The sequence below is a fragment of the Mchenga conophoros genome, linkage group LG1 (genome assembly GCF_057382185.1).
Source record: "Mchenga conophoros isolate Kocher_MC1m ecotype Shallow Benthic linkage group LG1, M_conophoros_male_GT1.1, whole genome shotgun sequence".
NCBI lineage: Eukaryota > Metazoa > Chordata > Actinopteri > Cichliformes > Cichlidae > Mchenga > Mchenga conophoros.
Genome location: NC_140526.1, coordinates 21,434,798 through 21,455,867, shown reverse-complemented (window position 1 = coordinate 21,455,867; position 21,070 = coordinate 21,434,798). Strand labels below are relative to the sequence as shown.

At 41.7% G+C, this 21,070-nt stretch overlaps 1 protein-coding gene across 3 annotated transcripts in view; it reads right to left on the bottom strand.

The window, feature by feature from the left end:
• The window catches only part of sbf2 (SET binding factor 2), a 113,345-nt gene that overhangs the window by 34,203 nt on the left and 58,072 nt on the right, over nucleotides 1-21,070 (bottom strand). For all 3 annotated transcript variants that reach the window (XM_085269799.1, XM_085269801.1, XM_085269800.1), the window contains 8 exons: nucleotides 19,573-19,650; nucleotides 19,164-19,277; nucleotides 18,258-18,386; nucleotides 18,022-18,120; nucleotides 17,665-17,869; nucleotides 17,444-17,553; nucleotides 16,086-16,235; nucleotides 9,895-9,963 (listed from right to left, as the gene is read on the bottom strand). In XM_085269799.1, the coding sequence (XP_085125925.1) occupies nucleotides 9,895-9,963; nucleotides 16,086-16,235; nucleotides 17,444-17,553; nucleotides 17,665-17,869; nucleotides 18,022-18,120; nucleotides 18,258-18,386; nucleotides 19,164-19,277; nucleotides 19,573-19,650 (954 nt within the window). The remainder of the gene's footprint in view (nucleotides 1-9,894; nucleotides 9,964-16,085; nucleotides 16,236-17,443; nucleotides 17,554-17,664; nucleotides 17,870-18,021; nucleotides 18,121-18,257; nucleotides 18,387-19,163; nucleotides 19,278-19,572; nucleotides 19,651-21,070) is intronic.

Here is a 21,070-nt window from a genome sequence, read left to right as displayed (position 1 = left end):
GAAGGCTTTTATTAGATTAGCTTCTGAACCCTCCCCCTGAGCCGGACACAACACGGTGGTTTCTATTATCACTTTATAGTTTGCCTTTGAAGGATGAGAACTTTGGAGGTGGGGGTTACTGTAATTATAACAGACAGAACCAAAACAGTTTTATTCCCAGTGAAATGGGCCAGAAGCCAGAAGCCAGGAGAGCTGGGAGCTAATGCCCGCAGCTGCAAGCACATAGCACTGATAACGCAAGTCTTTCTGGAGCTGTGTCTTGTTAGCGGTTTATGGGTGTTAACAGGTCAGCGGTTTTTCTTCATAATTCAGACAAATGTGTTTTTCCGCCTTAATAACACATGTAATTGAAGAAGAGCTGGCAGATATGTCTTACTGTTTAAAAAATGTGTAGGTTAAACCTCTTGAAAGAAAGAATCATTCTGACATGTTGACACACAACCGAAGCCGAGCCCTCCTCCGCTCGTCTAATATTAGATTACCCAAATGAAACCGCTTTTTTGGGAAACATGACTCTGCTGAGCGCAGCAGATTTTCATGAGTTTTCAAGGTGTTTAAAATAAGAAGCAATAACATCCTGCTGGCTGATGACAGAGGCCAAGACAGATTCAAATGATCACAATTTAGAACAAGAATGTGAAATAACAGTGTAGGTTACTAAAGGTCAGCTGTTGTTGTTGTAGCTTTTTACCCTTTATTTAATGTTTTAGGTGCATCATTTTACATTGACTCAAACCATGAATACTGCAGTTATATAGTGCAGCTCTGCAGTGGTAGTGCAGATCCCGCACTGGTTGGGGCATTTCTTTGTGTCTCCACAGGTACCTTCAGCCCCACAGATTAAAGAGGCAGGATATACCATGCAATGAAAGAACTGATATGATATTAAGATATACACTCACTGACCACGTCATTCCACCTGTTCAACTGCTGTTAACTCAAATATCTAAATTAGTCAATCTCATGGCATAAAAATAAACACTGAGGCCTGTAGGCATGGTCAAGACGACATGCTGAGGTTCAGATGGAGGATCAGAAATGGGCACAAAGGTGAATTAAATGACTTTGCTGAACTGCTGATGAACTGAGAATTTCCCACACAACTATCACTAGTGTTTACTAGTAAATGTCTGGAGTCAGTCTGCCAACTTGAGGTCAGATTGCCTCGAGCTGACAGAAACACAAGAGTAACGTCAAGTAATTCACCTGTTAAAACTAAGGTAAGAGCATCTCTGAATGAACAACAAGCAGACGGGCAACAGAAGTATAAAACCAATGCACCATCATCACCTAAGAACGGGAAACTGAGGCTACCAAAACAGAAGATTGATGTCTGATGAGACTTAATTTCTGCTGGTACATGGCATGTTATTCAGTTCAATTCAATTCAGTTTTATTTATACAGTCCCAAATCACAACAGCAGTCACCTCACGGCGCTTTATATTGTAAGGTAGACCCTACAATAATACATACGGAGAAAAACCCAACAGTCATATCACCCCCTATTAACAAGCGCTTTGGCGACAGTGGGAAGGAAAAACGCTCTTTTAACAGGAAGAAACTTCCGGCAGAACCAGGCTTGTTTATGGACGTAAACAATGGTTTAAGGCTGCTGCTGGTGTCATGTTGTCAGGTATATTTTCTTGCCACACTTATCCATCCCTTTATGACCACAGCGTACCATCTTGTGATGCCACAAAGTTCAAATGATCTCAAACTAATTTCCTGAACATGACACTGTACTCCAATAGAGTGACTTTGGACTGGGGTGGAACAGGAGATTCACATCATGGATGTGCAGTTGACAAATCTTCAGCAAATGTTTGATGTTGTCAAACAGTTTAATATGGACCAAACTCTCTGTTTTGAAGGCAAAAGGGGGTCCAATCCTTGTATTTTCCATTTGTAACAGCTCCTCCTGCAGGGCCTTGCCATCAACTGTTCCTAAATGATGCCTCAGCACTATGACACACAGTTTACCTCTCCTTCCATTTAAACCACTCGTACTAGACACAGATTTCACCTGACGCTTAAATGCAAGCTGCCGGAAGACATACTTGTAGACAACATTAGGATGTCATTATGAGAACACGTGTAGATAAACTGTTTCCGCAGAGCTAAATTGATCACAGCTATAAATAAATACTGACAAATAGGAACAGAATAGCAGCCCCCTAGATGGTACTGTGTGCTAGCCTTTGTCAGTGTCTTGCAAGAGATGCTGCGAGGGAGTGTGTAGTTTGTGTAGGAGGGTCCGAGTGTGTGCGATTTGTTAGTGGCTGTACTTTCTTGACTTATCAGGAGTTTTGTAGGTCATTTCGACCCAGGTTGGCTCTTACTCATTTGTAAAGCACCAGACAGATGTGCAAGGAGGAAGGGAAAAGGGAAGGAGAAAAGAAAGGAAAGGGAGGAGGAAAGAATAGAAGGAAGCAAAGATGAAGGGAAGGAGGGAGCATACCACTATTAGCCCCATCTGGCTGTGTGATCGGTGAAGAGGAGGAATGCAGGGCTTGGTAAAAACAAGCTGAAAAAAACAAAATAAAAAAACACAAGGGGAGACAGAAAGGAGAAAAAGCCGTGCACAAGTCACAGTAATTAGGCTATCAGGATTTAGAATCCCACTTTGAACTCTGATTTTATCCAGAGGTTCATAATATGATTGATAACCGCCTCAGCCATGCAGCGTTATGCATGTCCGCTGTCTCTGAGATGGTGAATGTTGTCGCTGAAGGGAGGACGCACTTGCATGCAGACTGCTATATCTGATACGTCGTCAGCTTCGGGGCAGCAACATTATTTACGGGCTTTGGAAGAATTCATAGCATTCCTGAACTGTTGATATAAAAACAATCATCATTTCTGGAGCAGCCTTGAGTGAGAATGCACGCTTGACCCGAACACAATCCATCTCCGACTTTTGCAATTCTTGCACGAGTGCGCGCATTGCGAGGAGAGCTACTAAAGTCGTGAAGCGTCTAAAAGCCTGCCTTCAAATAGCGTATTCAAGTCAAACAAACAAAGAAACACATGCCGACAGTCATACTAATAAACATGCCTATCGTGGCATCCACAACTGTGCAAAAACACAATGTACAAGTAACATAAATGTTCCAAAAGAAAAATGAAAACACAGATACGGTGAGGCATTTTGGAGATAGTCAGGGGTCACGGAGTACGTCATCTTCCTTGTGGGGACAAAGTGGAGAGCAGTTTGACAGAACGAGCTGCCAAATGCCTCCAGGCATAAACTCTGGATGAAAGAATGCTAACAGTCAAGTGCTCTTGTTGTGCAAGTCATCCAGTCTTGTGTTTGGGTTTTCAAACGGCTGCTGCATTCAATCTGCATTTTCCCCCACGCGGAGGCATTTAATCTGGCGACACATTCAAATGTCAGGAGAAAGGGATCAGGTGGGGCAGTAAAAGGGCAGAATAACACTTCCATGCATCAATGACACCCGTTCATCTCCTGATAAACCCACGTCTCACTAGACAATGCATAAGAGAAGACCTCGCCTTTAACAAATGGGCCGCTGTCCAAAGGCTGCGAGGCATTTAAATAAAATTTACCTGCACAGGCCAAATGACATGCATGATTTAGACTAGACATTCTGTAATATTTACACCGTTTTAGTGTGAGCAAAACATTCAGGGGAGGGATAAGCTGAGGGGAAAGCAAAACAACTTAATAGAGAATTTGGGTCAATAACATAGGGTTTTAGTGTGAATTATATGGCCAGCCATAAGAATAAACACGGTCTCTATCCAGCAGCTTCAGGGACATGAGCTGAGAGCGAAAGCGAGAGAGAGCGCGAGAGAGAGAGAAAGCTTCCCACATTACCCGACCTGGAGACTCGAAGGCCGTGGGGACAGTGCCACTGTAAGCATGAACACACTGTGAGCCTGCCAAAGTCTGGCCAAGAATATCAAACAGGAACTTGACCAATGTCTGACTCCTAACCTTGAACTAACAGTCTTTAAAGTGCACTGTCTGAACAGAGGAGGGATAATTTTTACCCAAAGTTTGGCTTGTAGTGCAAAAGGAAAAGTTTTTTCCCCACAGTGAGAAATGTGCATCATTGATTAAAGTGTGCTTAGACTCTGACTTAAATGAAAACAAAAAATAGAAACTCATTTATCTTTGAATCATTTTATATCAAAATTGCAAAAATTCCTGCTTAGGAGACTCTTTCAAGACTGTTACAATGGAAATTATTTGGAAACTTGGAAAACCTTTTCTCATGCAACAATGGTACTGGACTGTTACACGTTATTGCAACAAATCAAACTTCGGCTGTGGCTACAATGTGGCTTGCCATCACCAGTGTGTGAATGTGTGTGTGAATGGGTGGATGACTGGTTGTGTAAAGTGCTTTGGGGTCCTTAGGGACTAGAAAAGCGCTATACAAATACAGACCATTTACCATCTAAATGTGTGGTTTATTGGGACTGAAGCCTCTCATTTATACAATAGGTGCCTTTTAGGTGAGCATTCATCACAGCTTTATTACACAATTATGGAAAGTCCTGCAGAAGGCTTACTAAAGCAGTATTACTCAGGACAAGATAAATGACATGCTCTTGTTGTTCTACGGGTTCTGAAAAACAGGAACACATCTTTACACAATTTTGAAAATATTCAGTCAACGGATCAAGGAATGATTAAACTGTGAGACCTCACCTATCTGAAGTGAGGACTACAATGTCATTTGATTTATTTTTGTGTTGGAGATGCTTATGGATAGACTTTGCTGCTTTCTGATGGTGCACTTATGTAATGAACTAAGACAAAAGCCTTCTAGGAACAGCTGGAAGCAACAGCCTGCCCAGACAGGTTAGTCTGAGTATTTCACAGACTCCTGGATTTTTAAACATTCAACGCAACCATCACTAGCATTTACAGCGGATGGTCTGAAAAAGAGCTTCAGTGGGCGGCACTGTCAGTCTTTTTGTGAAAATGTCTTGTTGATGCTAGAGGTCAGACTGCTTCGACCTGACAGAAAGGCACCAGCAACTCAAATGATCACTGGTTATAACTAAGGTATGCAAAGGAGCATCATCAATCATCAATGCACAACGCGTTGAACCTCGAAGCAGATGGACTACAGCAGCAGACGTCCGCAGCGAACCTGAACAATAAACGAAGGCTCCACTGGCTCACCAAAATTGGACAAGAGAGTCAGGTCTGGTCTTGATTTTTGCTGCATCATCTGAATGATAGGGTCAGAATTTGGTGTAAACAATATGACACACAACATCCATCCTGCTTTGTATCAACACTGCAGGCCTTTGTCAAGCTGTAATGGTGTGGGGGATATTTTCTTGGCATACTTTGGTCTCCTTAATTCAGAGGTTGGCAACCTGTGGCTGGTGAGCCATGGGTTATAATTAGGGTTAACCGTAACCCCCATTAGTACATATACTATATGTATTAATTTATTCTCTCCCATTAAATCTGTCCTCCGTCAACCGCCTGTGTTTCTATAAAGGTTCCTTTGATGTTGAAGGCTGCCGACGCCTGCGTTAGTACCAACTGAGCATTGTTTACCACAAACTACCTGAGTATTGTTGCTGACCATGTCCACCTCCTGATGGCTGCTTCCAGTAGGAAAATGGACCATGTCACGAAGATCAAATTATTTCAAACTGGTTCCTTGAACATAACAATGAGTTCACTGTAGTCAAATAACCTCCACCGTCACCAGATCTCTATCCAAAAGAGCACCCCTGGGATGTGGTGGAACGGGAGATTCACGTCATGAATGTGGAGCCGAGAAACCTGCAGCAACTGTGTGATGCTATCATAAGAAAAGGTATTTTAAGATAATCCGGCCAAATATGTGCAGGGGCTCTTCAGGCAAACACAACACTAAAACAAAAAAAACGTGACTAAAGGAAGGAAAACGTCAGGAGGAAGGAGACAGTAGCCTTTTTCAGAAAAGACATTTTGAGCAGTCACTGTAGTAATATTAGTAACAGTTTAATTACTACATGCACATGATTTACAGCTTTGGCATGCCACAGTGTCTTTATGTGAAAGCAAAGTAAGAGCATCTATCAAAACTCCTACATCATGTCTTTCTAAGATTGTGTAGGGTTGAGTTTAGATTGGCACTATATGAGGGTTGGGTGACGAATATATATTGACTATCGTTTTTCCAAGGACAAGTTATTTATTTATTTGCCCATGAGTAAGCTTGCTAATAATGATGGAGCTAATAGAAGCAGTCAGAAAAAAAATAATAACGCTGTTTTAACAGCACCCTCTTTCATCTGCGAGCAAATGCACCATCCTCAGAGTGCGCCCAAATGCTTGTTGATGGACCTGCAGACTCTGGTGATAGCCTAGCATACTCAGCCGGATGGTGGACACGTACCTGCTCATGCAAGTTAGTCTTGCTTGAGTACTTTACTCGAACAATACGTCTGCACAAGCGGCACACCACTTTGGTTACATCCTTAAGTTTGCCTCTTTCATCCCAAATTGGCGACTTTATATATATTTTTTAGTGCTGTCAGTGTTAACGCGCCGTCATCACCGATTAACAATTAACCCATCTGGAGCACAGACTGAGTCAAAATCCCTGAAATGTCTCTATCAACGTTTTTCGGGCAGTTTGTCCAAAGTTCGTTCATTCTGCGCCTCAGATGGGTTGATTGTGTTAAAAATTTTAATCGCGTTAATCGTGATGACTGCGTTAACGCTGACAGTACTAATGTTTTTTATGGAAATTAGTTTGTCCATGTTCGGACTTCTGTGTTGTACACGTGCAAATCAGTCTGTGCATGATTACATTGCTCCGCCCATCAAAAGGTCTGTGCATGCGCGAATATATTGCCCATCGTCGATTATTGGACTGACGATTGTCAGTTGGAAATTTTTTACATATCGCCCAACCCTACACTATATTAGAGATGGACCGATCCGATATTAGGTATCGGTATCAAAAATACTTTTTGATACAAGATTTTTCTTAGCTGCACACACAAATGTGGAAATAATGAATAAAAATATTAAACATGTACAGAAACATGTGAAACAGGGTATGGAAATCAATTGTGAGATATCAGATCATGCATGCCTCACAGTCCCCACCCAAAATGACAGCTGCTGCCATGCTCCATTACCACGCTTTGTTTTTCTCACATTTCCACTGCATGATCCTTGTTTTATTAAACCAGAGATTACAGACATTTTTGGCAGATTCCTTCGTGACCTCACTTTACTTTTCCCCCTTTGGATGAAACACAGCTCAGTGCTGTCATTAATTCCAATCATCTGTAAACAACAAAGAAAAATGGCTTTCTCTAAATGTCTTTACTTCTAACAAGCTGCCTGTGCCACAAAAGGCATTATTTTTAATCTTCTAACTGAAAAGGGAGGAAATCGCTGCAGTGTGTGGTAACTGTGACTTATGATCAGCTAACATAGTTGAGACAGAAACCACTTTGTAACGAGAAGTAATTTTACATGAGAGAAAGTTTCAGTCCTGGTGGGTTTGAAGAGAAACGAGAAAAACAACAAATATCAAACAAAGTTACATCAGCCTGTGGCATGTGAACTGAATAAGTCATGTGGTGGCACAGAGCAGGCCAGTTCCCAGTCCAGCCCATCAGGGTACAGCACTGGTATCCAACAAAAAGCCAGTGTGGACAGTTGTGTCTGTTCCTATAGCAACAAGTAAGCTGCAAGGACATAGTTGTGGTTGATTAGATGATTTGGAAACCAAAGGCCACGGCTGGCTTTAAAATACTGTGTGCTTCTAGCAGGGGTCGAAAAGTCAAGTAAGCAGTTCTTTCGTATTTTAGTATTTAGTATTTATTTATTTATTGTCATTGTCAAGAACAATGAAATTGCGTTTGGGGCTTCCATACAACCCCCAAAAAAAGAAGAAAATAATAAATACCCCTTAAAACCCAAGTGTACATATTTAACCCAGTGTGACTCCAATGCAATAAGACAATCCTTAGCAATAATGTTCGTAGAAATTCAGACAAAGACCTGAGAAACATGACAAAATACAACAATGCAACCCATTCAATATTATTGTACTGTGAGATATGATATCAGATATGATAGTTATCTATCTGGTTATTCCCTGTGTAGAAACTTCTCTATTGTGAAGGCAATGTTAAGTTAAGGTCAACTACCACTTGAAACTCTTGGGCTGCCAGTAAAATTGATGATTGAGAGGTGTGTGGCGTGGGTCATGGGAAAAAAGAAGGTTTACTGACATGGACAAGCATGTAACAGACGCTGTATCCAGCTTGTGGTTACATTTTGACTGACATGCATCTCGCTACCCAAATATCTTCAATAAAATTAAGACAAAGCTTATATATCTGTATTTTATTAGTCGAAATCCGCTGTTACTGCACTTCACTGTTTATGCATTATCACACTTGCGGTGGCAGTTAGGGCAGGGCGAAGACAAGGGAAATGGTTAACAGTTCAGTTCCTTAAACCAGCTGTGTACACAAGCCCATCTACTATTCACAACAGCCAGCAAGAAACCAAAACAGAGAAATTCACAAGACCTCCAAAGTGGAATTACAGACAGTGATGGTCCAAAATACTGACAGGAACTGCCTTGTTTAATGTAATCCCCAGAGCTGATCTGTTCAACAGGAGTCAATGTTTGCAGGTTCAGTTTGATGAGATTTAGGAGCAACATATTTAACATGTTTAGGCTGACAGGTTTAAAAGAGTCCAGTCCGGTACCATCTGTCAATGCGCTGATAAGCTCAAATCAATAATTTATCTAAGATTGTTTTAAATATTTAGAGACAGTAGTTTCACTTATTAAACTAGACTATATGCATGGCTAGAAACCACAGGGGGTAAGTGAATATTTGCATACAGCTGTGTGGAAAAAGAAAGTTCCCAGGTATTAATGCAGTCATGTGAAAACCTAAGCACACTCCTTGATAGATTATATTGTAAAACCACCTTTAGCAACAATAGCTTTCAACGTGGTTGCAAAACAAGCCCAAATAATCAAATCACCCCTTCACCACCGTGGTTAGCAGTGGGTAGGTGGTCAGGTGTTTCTGCTGATATGATGGATTTCTCCATTTTGGTCTAACTGTCCAAAGGACATTGTTCCAGAGATCTTGTGGTTTCTTCAGATGCACTTTTGTAAACCTAAGTCGTGCTGCTACACAATATTGTCAACAGTATTTTTTCTTCTGCCTTCACAAGCTTATGAATTCAAGTGACATGCCATTCTTAATATAATCTTATGATGTTTAATATGATATTGGCCCTCGCTTTGCAGCTATACCAGCTTCAACTCTTCTGGGAAGGCTTTCTACAAGGTTTAGGACTGTGTTTATGGTCATTTTTGACGATTCTTCCAGAAGTGCGCTTGTGAGATAAGATGCCGATGTTCGACGAGAAGGCCTGGTCTCCATTAATTCATCCCAAAATTGTTCTATCGGGTTGAGGTCAGGGCTCTGTGCAGGCCATTCAAGTTCTTCGACACCAAACTCACTCATCCATTTATGAATCTTGCTTTGTGTATTAGTGTCAAGTCATGTTGAAACAGCAAGGGGCCATCCCCAAACTGTTCATTCGTCACTCCAGAGATCACGTCTCACTGCCCTAGATTCCAGCGGTGGGGTGCTTTACACCACTGCATCCAACACTTTGCATTGTGCTTGGTGATATGAGGCTTGAATGCAGCTTACTTACTATATCAATTCTTATCGAAGCATCAAAGGTTTGCCTAGTTCTTCACAGGACTGCAGAAAGCCTGGGGAAACTTTCTTTTTCACATAAAAAAGTTAAACTGATCCCTTAGATGATATAGACGGCATTGAGAAAACAGGTGGAGCAAAAGATTTACATTCAAGGCACACATTTCTATGCTTTGATAGAATTATTATTTCCTTACCCTGTAAAATGCTGTTGACAGGGGCAGCAGTGCAGCAGCCACCGTGAACTCCTCAGAGGTGGAGCAGTCCTGCGGGGTGAAAAGTAAGAGAGAAGTGAGAACAGGGCAGGAAACAAAGCATGGTGCGAGACTCGGAGAGAACATCTTTTCAACCCTACTATCATCAGGTTTGATAACTTTGTGTGAAAATATTTTATGATGTCAACACAATTTTAAATTGCACAACAACAGCAGAAACATGGTCTTTGAGGGCTCTGCTGATCAACAGCTACAAATTAGCAATGCAGAAATGTGACTTTGGGAGAACTTTGGGTGGCAAAGAATCCATCTTCAGCATTTCTAACGTCCTGTTACATAAAGACACTGTTCTGTTAAATGTCAGGGCAAAGCTCAAAACTAGGCCTGCCAAATCCCCTCACTCTGCTCTTTTGCACCGTTATGACATATGCTTTCAATCTTCTTATATAATTCCTGCCTTGACACGACTGTCAAGTGTGTCCCAGTCTTCAATTTATTGATATTGATTCAGCTAGACTGCCATACAAGGCTAATTAAAAAAATAATAATCACAAAATGTTGCGTAAAGTGCAGTTATTTTGGCCATTAATCAAGCATCCACGACCAGCCAGAAAGCAAATTCAATTTTCTTTTTTTTATAGGTGTTTTTTTTTTTTTATTTCAAAAGGGATTGGTTGAAAATATTCCCTCTTTGACATTTACACACCATTCCAATGAGTCTCTGTATCTGAGACTGTTTCAGGTCAGAGAGGCGGTGCTTAACAGCACTTTTAAAAGGATGGCATTAAGACAAAAAATCACTACACGGGAGGCTGAAGGTGGGAGGCGCTTAGGGGCCCAAACTAAACTTTTCTTACACAGACCATAGAAAACAATGGGGAACAAAAGAAAAAGAGTTGAGTTGGACTCAAAAGTGCTTCACCCACAGGAAATTGGTACTTATGTGCAGTAAGCTTTGTTGGGATTTATTCGTTGAACTCTGCAAATGAAAACAGCCAGAGGAAACTTGATTTAAGACCATGTACAAACAACAGCACTGATTTTGACCTTGTGCCGCACCGGATAACCCCGAGTCATTAAAAAAAAACCCCAAAAAAAACCCTGTATGACAAATGTTTTCATATTTAATGTATTGGTTTTGGACCAACGTCACGTGAAAACGAGACTCTTAAAACCATGACTGTGTTCTTCAAAAACAACATACTATCAGAGTGCTTCATTTTGGAGAGGGAGATAGGCGGAGGAATGCTCCACTTTCTGATAGTGGTCTGTAATGGGGGGCCCTCTTGCCGCCACTCCTGAAAATGCGCACAGGCAAGAATGTACAAAGGGGAGAAAATGCAAAACACATGAAAGCCAGTGCCCCCCCGTCGACAAAGCAACACAGTTTCTGCTTTAGTTTTCTTGTTGCTAGTTTTTTTCCTTCTTCTTTGCAGTCATTGGGGCTGTGGTCAAATGTTCCAGCTTACTGGAGCGGCACCAAAGCATTGTTTACCCAGCATCCTCGACAAAGCTGCAGGTCACTGGAGTTCATGGACCCCAGACAAAATAGAACAACAAGTGGAAATGCACAGGCAGAAGAGTGTGACTATTTTACAAATGAGTACTCGTCCAAGGAAAAAAACAGAAATTTAGCGGTGACCGGAGCCTTTTTAACCAAAATGGTCCAAGAATGGCTGGAGGTGGGAAAGGGGAGGGGTTTAGATACGTCACCATATCACCTTTCATATAAAGAAGACTTAATCGGCTTCACTTAAGCCACACTTAACCTCCACCTTAATCTCCTGTGAGCAGCCAGAGAAGATAAGTGACAGCTCAAAAGCTTTTGAGGTCGAGTAACAAAGTGAAGAGATAGCAGTGAAATCTCCAGCAGATTAGACTGAATGAGTGCTTGTAGTCCATCAAACACTTGACAAAAAGTTACTGCATTAAGCACTCAGTCATTCTCACAGCGTCCACACGGTTCATGGTGGGGAACTCGTCCTTAACATATGTTATTTGGGTTTTCAAGAATAGAGGGAGAAGAAGATGTTGCGGTTTGCACGGACACCCTGCAGCCTCCATTTCCTTCCATTATTTACTATGTGTCTAACCTTTTTCCCTCATTCTTTAGCCTGCTGGAGCTATAACAGCGAGGATGACTAACACCGCTATTCTGTTTCAGACACGTATGCACTGGACAAACACAAGGAGGCTGTCAGCATGTGACACAAAACGCTGTAGGATGTGAGCAAACACTAACTTCCTGTGTTAGCACCTTCCAGGAAAGCTGTGGGATGACACTTGTGGCATGCATTTATGAGACTTTCACGACAGAGGGCAAACAGAGCAGCGCCTGCCTCATAGCCTATTACTGTTAATTGCGTCTGGAATTACGAATAGGAAAAGGAATTAGGCAAAAATAAGCAACATAGCTGACATTTGTGTCACCCGGATGAGCAATAAACAGAAATTCCGTAGTGAAAGCAAGATATCCGATTAGCACTGATGTTTACCTGGCCACACTGGTGCACATCCTTGAGAAACATTTATCCGAACATGGGAATGATACTAAGTACAGATTCCCAGTGACCAGTGAGTTACATAAGGCAGTCCATTAGGACCACTAAGGCAGACAAGAGGGCATTTTCTCACAGCAAGAGACTAATTTATGAGCTAAATAATGTACAAATGTAATCACTAATAACTATTAATGGAAATGTTCAAAGTGATTAAAGTGCAGCGGGTAGAAATTAAGCTAGAGGGGGTGGACGGGTGAGGGTAAAGGGTACATCAGCGTTCATCAGCTCAGATGTGGCAACATGCAGTCCATATAGGACAGTTAGATGGAGTTCACCCTCCACCCGACAACAACATCTATGCTTAATATGCATTACTGTACACTTTTCCATGTCACACGTTTGAGGTCGGGATCATAAATGACGCATGGACTCTGCGCCGAGGCGATCTCTTCCCATAGACCTCGGACTCTGACACCCTCTCACAGTAAACCTCCATTCGGAGCGTGTCCGTGAGCACCATCATGACGCTGCAGGCCATGAGAGAGCAGAGCACAGAAGGCTAATAATCCTATCAGGCAGGAAATGGTTGGAATGCCAGGACACATCCACAGCAGGGCTTGTTCCCCCACATGGTTTGCGCAACTTTTACTTCTAAATGCTAGAGCATTGACCAGCGCATGCACGCACATGCGCACGCACACTCATATAAATGAGCAATTAACATAAATGCCTCAATAAGGGGGGTATTACTCATGGCAGAGAAACACAGCAGAGATAAGGCCAACAACAGATGCTTAAACAGGAAAAAATGCACAACTGTAAATTTCTTACAGACACTCACAGATTGTTAGCGCGCCTAACGAGATAGCCAAAGAAAGAAAAGCTAGTTCATACATACTTCCAAGGTACAGTTTCATCTGATTCCAGCGCCTCAACCTTTAGCCTACTCTGTGGCGCACACATCCTGCTAACTCTTTCAAAGGAAAACTCTGATTGTAACCAGAAAACAGAAAAGTCACACAGCCGTTGACAGTTTAACGATAAATCTTGTAAGTGGTTTCTTAATGATGATGTCACTGCAAATCAACGTGTCAGATCAACACACGCGCCACAAATACTGAGGCGGCCTGTGGCTGTCATCACACAAGAAGCATGAACATTTTTTGCAGAATAGGTCACTTTGGCTTTGTGAAGCTCTGAAGGACCTTTGAACACGCACACACAGACACAATCCGGCCGGCCGCGGCGCGCTCTGTGACATCTTTATGGGGTCCTTGTTTTGCTGGGTATTGAAACAAAGGCGACGTAGCAGAATTTAAAAGTAATAACTGGCCCCACATCTTAAAATGTATATTTAGATGCCAGACGAACACAAGACCGAGAGCTGCAAGCCAACCTGGCTTTGAGACCAAAAACAAACAATAAAATCTTTAAAAACAACAATAAATGATTCTAAAATTTTTAGAGAAAGGCTGATTACATACTTTGTTGCAATTCATCAAAGTGTACTCCACGTCTATATTTGTGAAATTATTACTTTGTCCTTTGGGGTACTAGCATTTCAGCAAACATGTTTTGTTTATATTCTTTTTAAACATGTTCATGTCTAACATGTAGTTTACAAGAGCAGAACAAATGAAAATAGTGAATATTAGCACAACTTGGATGTAGGTTTACTTGCTTGAATTGCAGACAGCACTAAAGATACAGATGACCTATTCATTTTCCTAGAGCATACCTGTTCAACAGGTTCATTTGTTTGGGTGAAAGAAAAATTTAAGCCCAGGTTTGCAGATTTTGTTCTGATGGTGAAGACCAAATGACGCACCAGCTTTCATGTAACAACATGAAACAACATGAAAGCACGCGTTTGATTTATACTTGAGATAGAATTGAACTAAAGAGGCTGTGCAAACGAGATTTTGGTTTTATAAAGCCTTGGTAAATGCAGACCAGCGATAAAGTCTCTGATCCTGAAAATGAAGACAACCAAATGCCAACAAACTACTTTTCTCTTCCTGTTCTCGAAAGGCCAAATTCATCAAAACTCCATTTGAACAACTCTGAAGCAACGTGCACATTTTGCACGTCCCTAGCAGATGGTGGGATTAATTGGTTTTCTGTTATTTGGGGGGGAATGACTGGAATCTCAAGTCACTCTATAAATGCTGTACTTTTTGACTATTGCTTACCATTTTTAAAATCCCTCAGATGGGTTTATTCACACTAATAAAACAAGGGGAACTACCAATTAAGACCAACTGCTCCGTTTGAGTAAAGCTTTACAGACTTTTTATAAGCTGCAAAAAACAAAACAAAAAAAACAACCACACTACGTACTTGCTTTGACAAAGAGCTGAACCACCAGGAGGGCACGAAGAAGACACAAACACAGTATCTGATTAACATTGAGAAGCATTGTTAGGTCTTATAGGTCATAAGTCTCATGACACAAGGCCAGACAGTTGCAAATAAAGGCAAACTTTATATGGCTTCAAAGTAGATGTGCCTGATCACAGCTTTTACTTTGAAGATGAACTTTCTCCTTTTCCGGTTTGCATAGCATTTTTTTTATAGTTTCACGATGGCGTGGAGTGTTTTGCAAGTTTTTGCAGACGGGATGGCATCTTCCATGAAAACCAGCAACTGCAACCTGCTAGAAACAAAACAATCACAAGGCCATTTTGGATGCACTACTGTGTACGTCTTTACGACCAATTTCACGCTAAAACTACCAACAACCACTCACCAAACAGTGATGGGATGCACACGCGACTGGAGGTTACCAGCAGGCAAGGTCACTTATCGGTCTTCAAACTTGCATGACTGGGTCTTACCGATTCAATTTCACAGCGACTGCAAGCAACATCCATTGAACAATCGCAGTCTATTGGGGAATATGCATTCTTCCCTCGTGACCAGGGTTTACTAAGTGGTCGCCAACATGTCCCTAAGCCTGTGTGAGACCTTAAGCATTACTATCTGACTCTCTACAGCTAATCTTTTAAACTCATAAAGTCTACTTTGTGATACTGAACTAAAATATTTACATGGATCTGAAAAACCTTTTCCTGTATATCAGCTTTAGAAAAAGTGCTTTGTTAAAATAAATCTCAATATTTTGTGGGAATAACACAGTAAATTTGACATTCACAGTTTGGGGACGACAGCACTGAGTGTCTCAGTACAATTTCAGACTTGCATTGTAAGGAGGAAAAAAATCCTTTAATTCATATAAAGTTTTGATAAAATGCATTGCTTTATAAGGCCACACAGTCTCTAAGCCATCAGGTTTGTGTAGTTCATTCATTATTTACTTATTCACCATCGATTTTCTTAGAATAACAGAAAAGCTCGTAATCCAAGATGATGTTTAAATTGACTTTTTTGTTAAAAGCAACAGACCAAACCCAAATCTGGAACAAATAAAGACTTTACAACATTTCAGTACTTTAAACAGTTGATTGATTATCAAAAATTCAGGTATTTAAATTTCTCGATTAGTTGACTGATTGTAGAACGTGACCCCCGCATTGCAGGGGGGAAAAAATCCAGGCTTTTCTAAGGCTGACTGCTTCTTCCTATCTGCATGGAATATTACTGTGCATGTTTACAGTACAGATGTAACAGTCTGTGACTTATGTTGGCAGGTTTATCTGTCACGTCACTGACCTGAAGGGCACAGTTCATCATACGAATGATGTAGTCAAACTGTTGGTGGTCCAGTATGGCGCGGTTCTGCTGAACATGGAGACTGAGCTCCTCAGTCAGACATTGGCGGGCTGCCTTGCCTTTCAGCGCACGCAGTGCAGCCGGCAGCGTCTGTTAAAGTGAAGAAAGAGGGAAAGAAGGTTTTAGAAAGAAGTAACAGACCTGTGAAGAGAAGTCAATTAGCACAAGAAACAGGAAACTATTAGTAATTTAAAACTGTTAAAAAAACTGAAGACAGGAAACCTTCATTGTATAAAGTATTTGTCAAAAGTGACATTCACTACAACAACTACAGGAGCACCTACAGTGCTATGAAAATTATTTGCTCTTTCCGGATTTATTATGTTTTTGCAAAGATAAATAAATATAAAATGCTGTTTCTTGCAAACCTATCTGGCCCTATGTGAAAAAATAAAATTCAAGCACACTTGGGTTATGCAGCAGGACAATGATCCGAAACACAGCAGCAAGTCCACCTTCGAAGTGGCCTAGTTAAAGCCTGGACTTAGTTTAAACAGGCCCTTCATGTTGGAAAACTGTCCAATGTGGCTGAATTTAAACAAACCTGCAAAGAAGAGCGGATCAAAATTCCTCCACAGTGATGTGAAAGAGTTATTGCAAATGCTTGATTACAGTTTTTGCTGCCAAGGGTGCCGCAACCAATTATTAGGTTTAGGGGGTAATTTTACTTTTGTTTGATGAGCTGAAACATTTAAATGTAACAGATTTCCAAAAACAAACAAACAAACAAAAAAAAAACAGGAAGAGGATAAACACTTTTGCACAGCACTGTATGTATGTCAAAGACTTACAAGTTCACGGGGTGTTCAGAGAATTCCTGCTATGCATTTTTACCCTGTGTGCATGCAGATGCAGGTTCAGGTTATATAACTCCTGTATGAAGCTATAAGGATACATAAAACAACTGGCACTCATCCCATTTTAAACACACTGGAGTCATATTGGACTGAATGCTCACCTATGAACTCCTACAGATGAGGCTGTAGTGTGGAATATAACTTTGAGGAAAGATTCCTGTTCAGCATAAATACTTGCAGGAACAAACAGATCAGACAGGAATTGATCAATCCCAGTTGTAATTATTGCTTGGCAGCTTAGCCTGGCACAGGGATGCAGAAAGATTGATCACAGGCCTTATTTACTCCTGCTTCTAGGTGTCTGTGTACCAGCTGGGACATAATAGGACGATAAAGCTATGGAGAGACCCGCTCCTAAACGGCCTGAAGCTCTGGTGTTACCCAAAGCACGGGTGCCTTATGAACTTGTTTAAAGGTAGAAAAATAAACAGTGTACATCACCTTTTCAGTCTCCAGAGTCTTGTTGTAAAAGATGAATGAGATGCAGTTCCTCACGACCTCCAGCCTGCGAGCGCTGTTAAACACAGAGTAACTCTTTCCCATGATGGATGCTGGAAAAAGCAAACAGATCGTTGATGAGTCATTTTAATTAAAAATTTACATGCAAAAAATTCTGTGAAATGTATTTTTTGCGCATAATAAGGTTTTAAAGTGAGTCATACCAACAGGTGGTCCAGCGGGTACTACACACTTTTTCTCAGTTCGTGTAGGAAGAGGTGCGCTGCTGTGTTTTGCTGTACCCTCCTCCATAAGCTTCTCCACCTTTTCTTCATGCAGCATGGGAAAAGGTATCTGGTGCACGCGCAGGTGGGATCCCTCAGACGGCCGAGGCACTTTCTGGAATGCCATGTGGGGGTTTGGGTTCTCCTAACGTACAACAACCAGGAAACAACATGGATTAATGGGACAGATTTGGAGCAGCACACATGCAGAGCAGGCTAAAATGAGGAAATCAGACGTACACGGCACACCAGCACAACAGAGGAAACTTAGCAGTCGTTTGTTGCACGAGGACTTACATTTCTATAAAGCTGCTCGGAGAGCTCCCTGATGTGCTTCTGAAGCTTGGCGGGGTTGACCTCCTCTTCCTTAAAGCTGTCAAAGTCCAAGGCCACCAACTGCAAAGCACACCAACAACAAAGAAAACAAAATGTAAACTAGAAACAGGGTCAGTTGATTGAAAAGGTGTTTATGTACGAGCCTCTCTATTTAAAGTTAAAGGCTAAGGTTTCGGTGGTGCGTCACGGTACAGTACCTCATCAAACAGATCGCAGGCTCGGTAAGGTGGACCCCTCTCTGAGACAAAGCCGGCAAAGGCCATGCCATCCAAAACCTTGGTCAGGAAGTCATTCTCAATGAGGCCTCGCTGGCCCAGGAAGGCAGTCTGGATAATGTCAGATTAGAGCATTCACAATCACAAACCTTGTTCATATGGATTTACTACAGACTGCACACCAAGCAGCCATTTTTAGAACATGATCACAAAATATCTCTGCAAGGGGGACTTTTATATTGTTGCAACGTGGGCAAGTTCTTCAGTGTGCGGAGAAAGGGAAATAAATCCAGTTAGAAATGACTACATGCAAATGAATTTAATTTACTTTACACATAATTATATGTGCCTGTGGCTAGAGGAGATAAAACAGTTCACTCGAGCCCCCCACCTCCTGCTCCAGGATTCCAGGCGAATAAGCAGAGCTTTAGTTTATAATGCGATCCATGTGGGGTACTTTGAGGGTGATTTGCTGATGGGTTACCACGGAGACACCACAGACACGAACAAACAAAAACCCCGGCGCAAAACAAAAATGTAAACCTAATACGTTTCATATGGCTCACTGCCGGATTTGCCCAAGGTTACGGGACTGTGTCCGAAGCTTGGATAAACAAACGGATACCATCAAGGAAGAGTCACGAAGATTCTGTGACACGTTTAAAACAACACGCATACACAGACGCACGCATTAGACACTTCTGACAAGTTTATCTGTCAGGTCTTTATGTGCGAGTCCGCCCACACTGCTGGCTAAAGGAGCGCGGGCAGATTGATGGAACGTCGTGTTTTCTAGGGAGGAATTGCTTAACGAGCTTAATCAAAAGGTCATATATTGGCAAAAATGCTAATTTTAGCCCCGGGAATTTCATGACCTGGTTTTATTACCTTGTGAAAGTGGATCACGGGTTCAGAATGGATGCGGATGAGCTGCAGGCAGGACCTGTAGCCCTGAAAGAGTTGTGCAAACAACCTGAGAAAGACGGCTCTCACCTCCTTGTCCTGGAAAACACACACGCGCACACACACACACACACACACACACACACAACTCATCAAGCAGCTATGCCACAAATGCAGTCTGATAAGGTAATTATACAACAGACATGCTTTTTTTTTTTTCCTCTCTTGGAGTATGGGTTACCGTCAGTTAGTACCCCCACTCCAACGCTAACCTCCCTGTGATAAGAAACCTTTTCTGGGCAGCCCGTCCTCCTCGTGTGGGAAGGAGAAGGACATCACTCCTTGAGACACTGAGGAACTTAAATGAGGCCAAATGTTAACCCCGCTGACTTACCAACAGCTTGAGGTTGGAGGGTGCGGTGCGAGGTGGGGGGAACGCGTTGTCCGCTATCTCCAAATCCGGGTGTAAAACCTAAGAAAATGAATTTAGATTCAGACGATACATTTGTTTTCATTTATCCCAAGCATTTATGGAAAATAACTTGGAATGATTCCAACATTAACTTAGGGAATGCTGCGGGTGCACAGCGAGTGACCAGGTAATGTGGTAATCAAGAAGTGCCTTATTATTTCATTAGGAAAGCAAACATTTTATTAAACAAAATATAAGAATTAGCATTATTTCTCTATATATGTGTAGTGATGTGTTTGTCTTTGTAAAGGATGAAATGACAGATGACTTCTTGTGCAATCAAAGAGCTCTGCAGCACCTCCTGCAAAAAACAAAAACATTACCTGATCATCCCTTCAAGTTAGTCTCCCTGTGACTTCTAGGAAACATACGTTGCACTCGGGCAAAGTTCAGTTCACTCCATAAAAGTCCTGCTGTGACTACCTGCATGTGACAGTCTCTGATGGCAACTGGATCATGTTGTCTGTGTCAAAATACACGCCTTCAACCATTTTTGATTTTCAGGAAGAGGAGAGTCTCAGAGTGTGGCCGGGAAAAAAAATAATCAAAAAACAACACGTGGCACAGATCAGATCAAGTGTTCTTCCTCAGCTGTTTCAGGATATTACAGCCAGTACTGATTCTCCAGCCTGTTGGGGCCCAAAACAAAAATACACAGGGGGCCCGTCCAGCCACAGGTCATCCCCATTCTGTTCTAAATAATGTGACATCACCAACAACAGTCTATAAAACAACAGGTAAAGTGTTACTAACACTGTAACTACTAGTTTCTATGTTCTTTTAGCCTACTAGCTATGCTAATAAGTCAGGTTCCAGGTCTGACTCCTGGCTCTGACCTTGTCACATCACAGTGGAGACAGGTGGGGCCCACTTAGGGAGGTCATGTGTCTTTTGCTATCCTTGGAAACTGAGGGCACTGCTGTAATGTACAATTTGCCTGCCTTGCTTAAGGCAAGTATTACAGCAGAACAACTCGGTGACCCTAAGGGATAAATTCAGGGAGTCAATCTAGGAGCATGTACCTTGATACCCATCTAACTTGATGAGCTGTCTTCAAGCTGGCCGACATGAGTTGTAGCTCAATCCTTTGCTCAATAACAGTGATGGAAGCTGGCTCAGGTTGTCAGCATTTGTTCTTTGTGCACGTGTATGTTCCACAATTAAATTGCAAAGCAGGGTTTCTAAGGAGAGATTTAAATGTTGCAAGGAGACGACCTTGAAAAGGTCAGGTATGTTTTTTGCTTTGTTTGGCCAGCATTACGGAACTTTCTGAGCACACTTCGTATACAGAACACAACCCACTCTATTACTCTATTATATAATGTTCAAAGAAAAGGAACTTCGGGAATATTTAAAATTTTGGGGTGCTCACTTTAGATGCCATCATCTTTAAATAATGTGGTTTTAGGTGTTTTTGTGT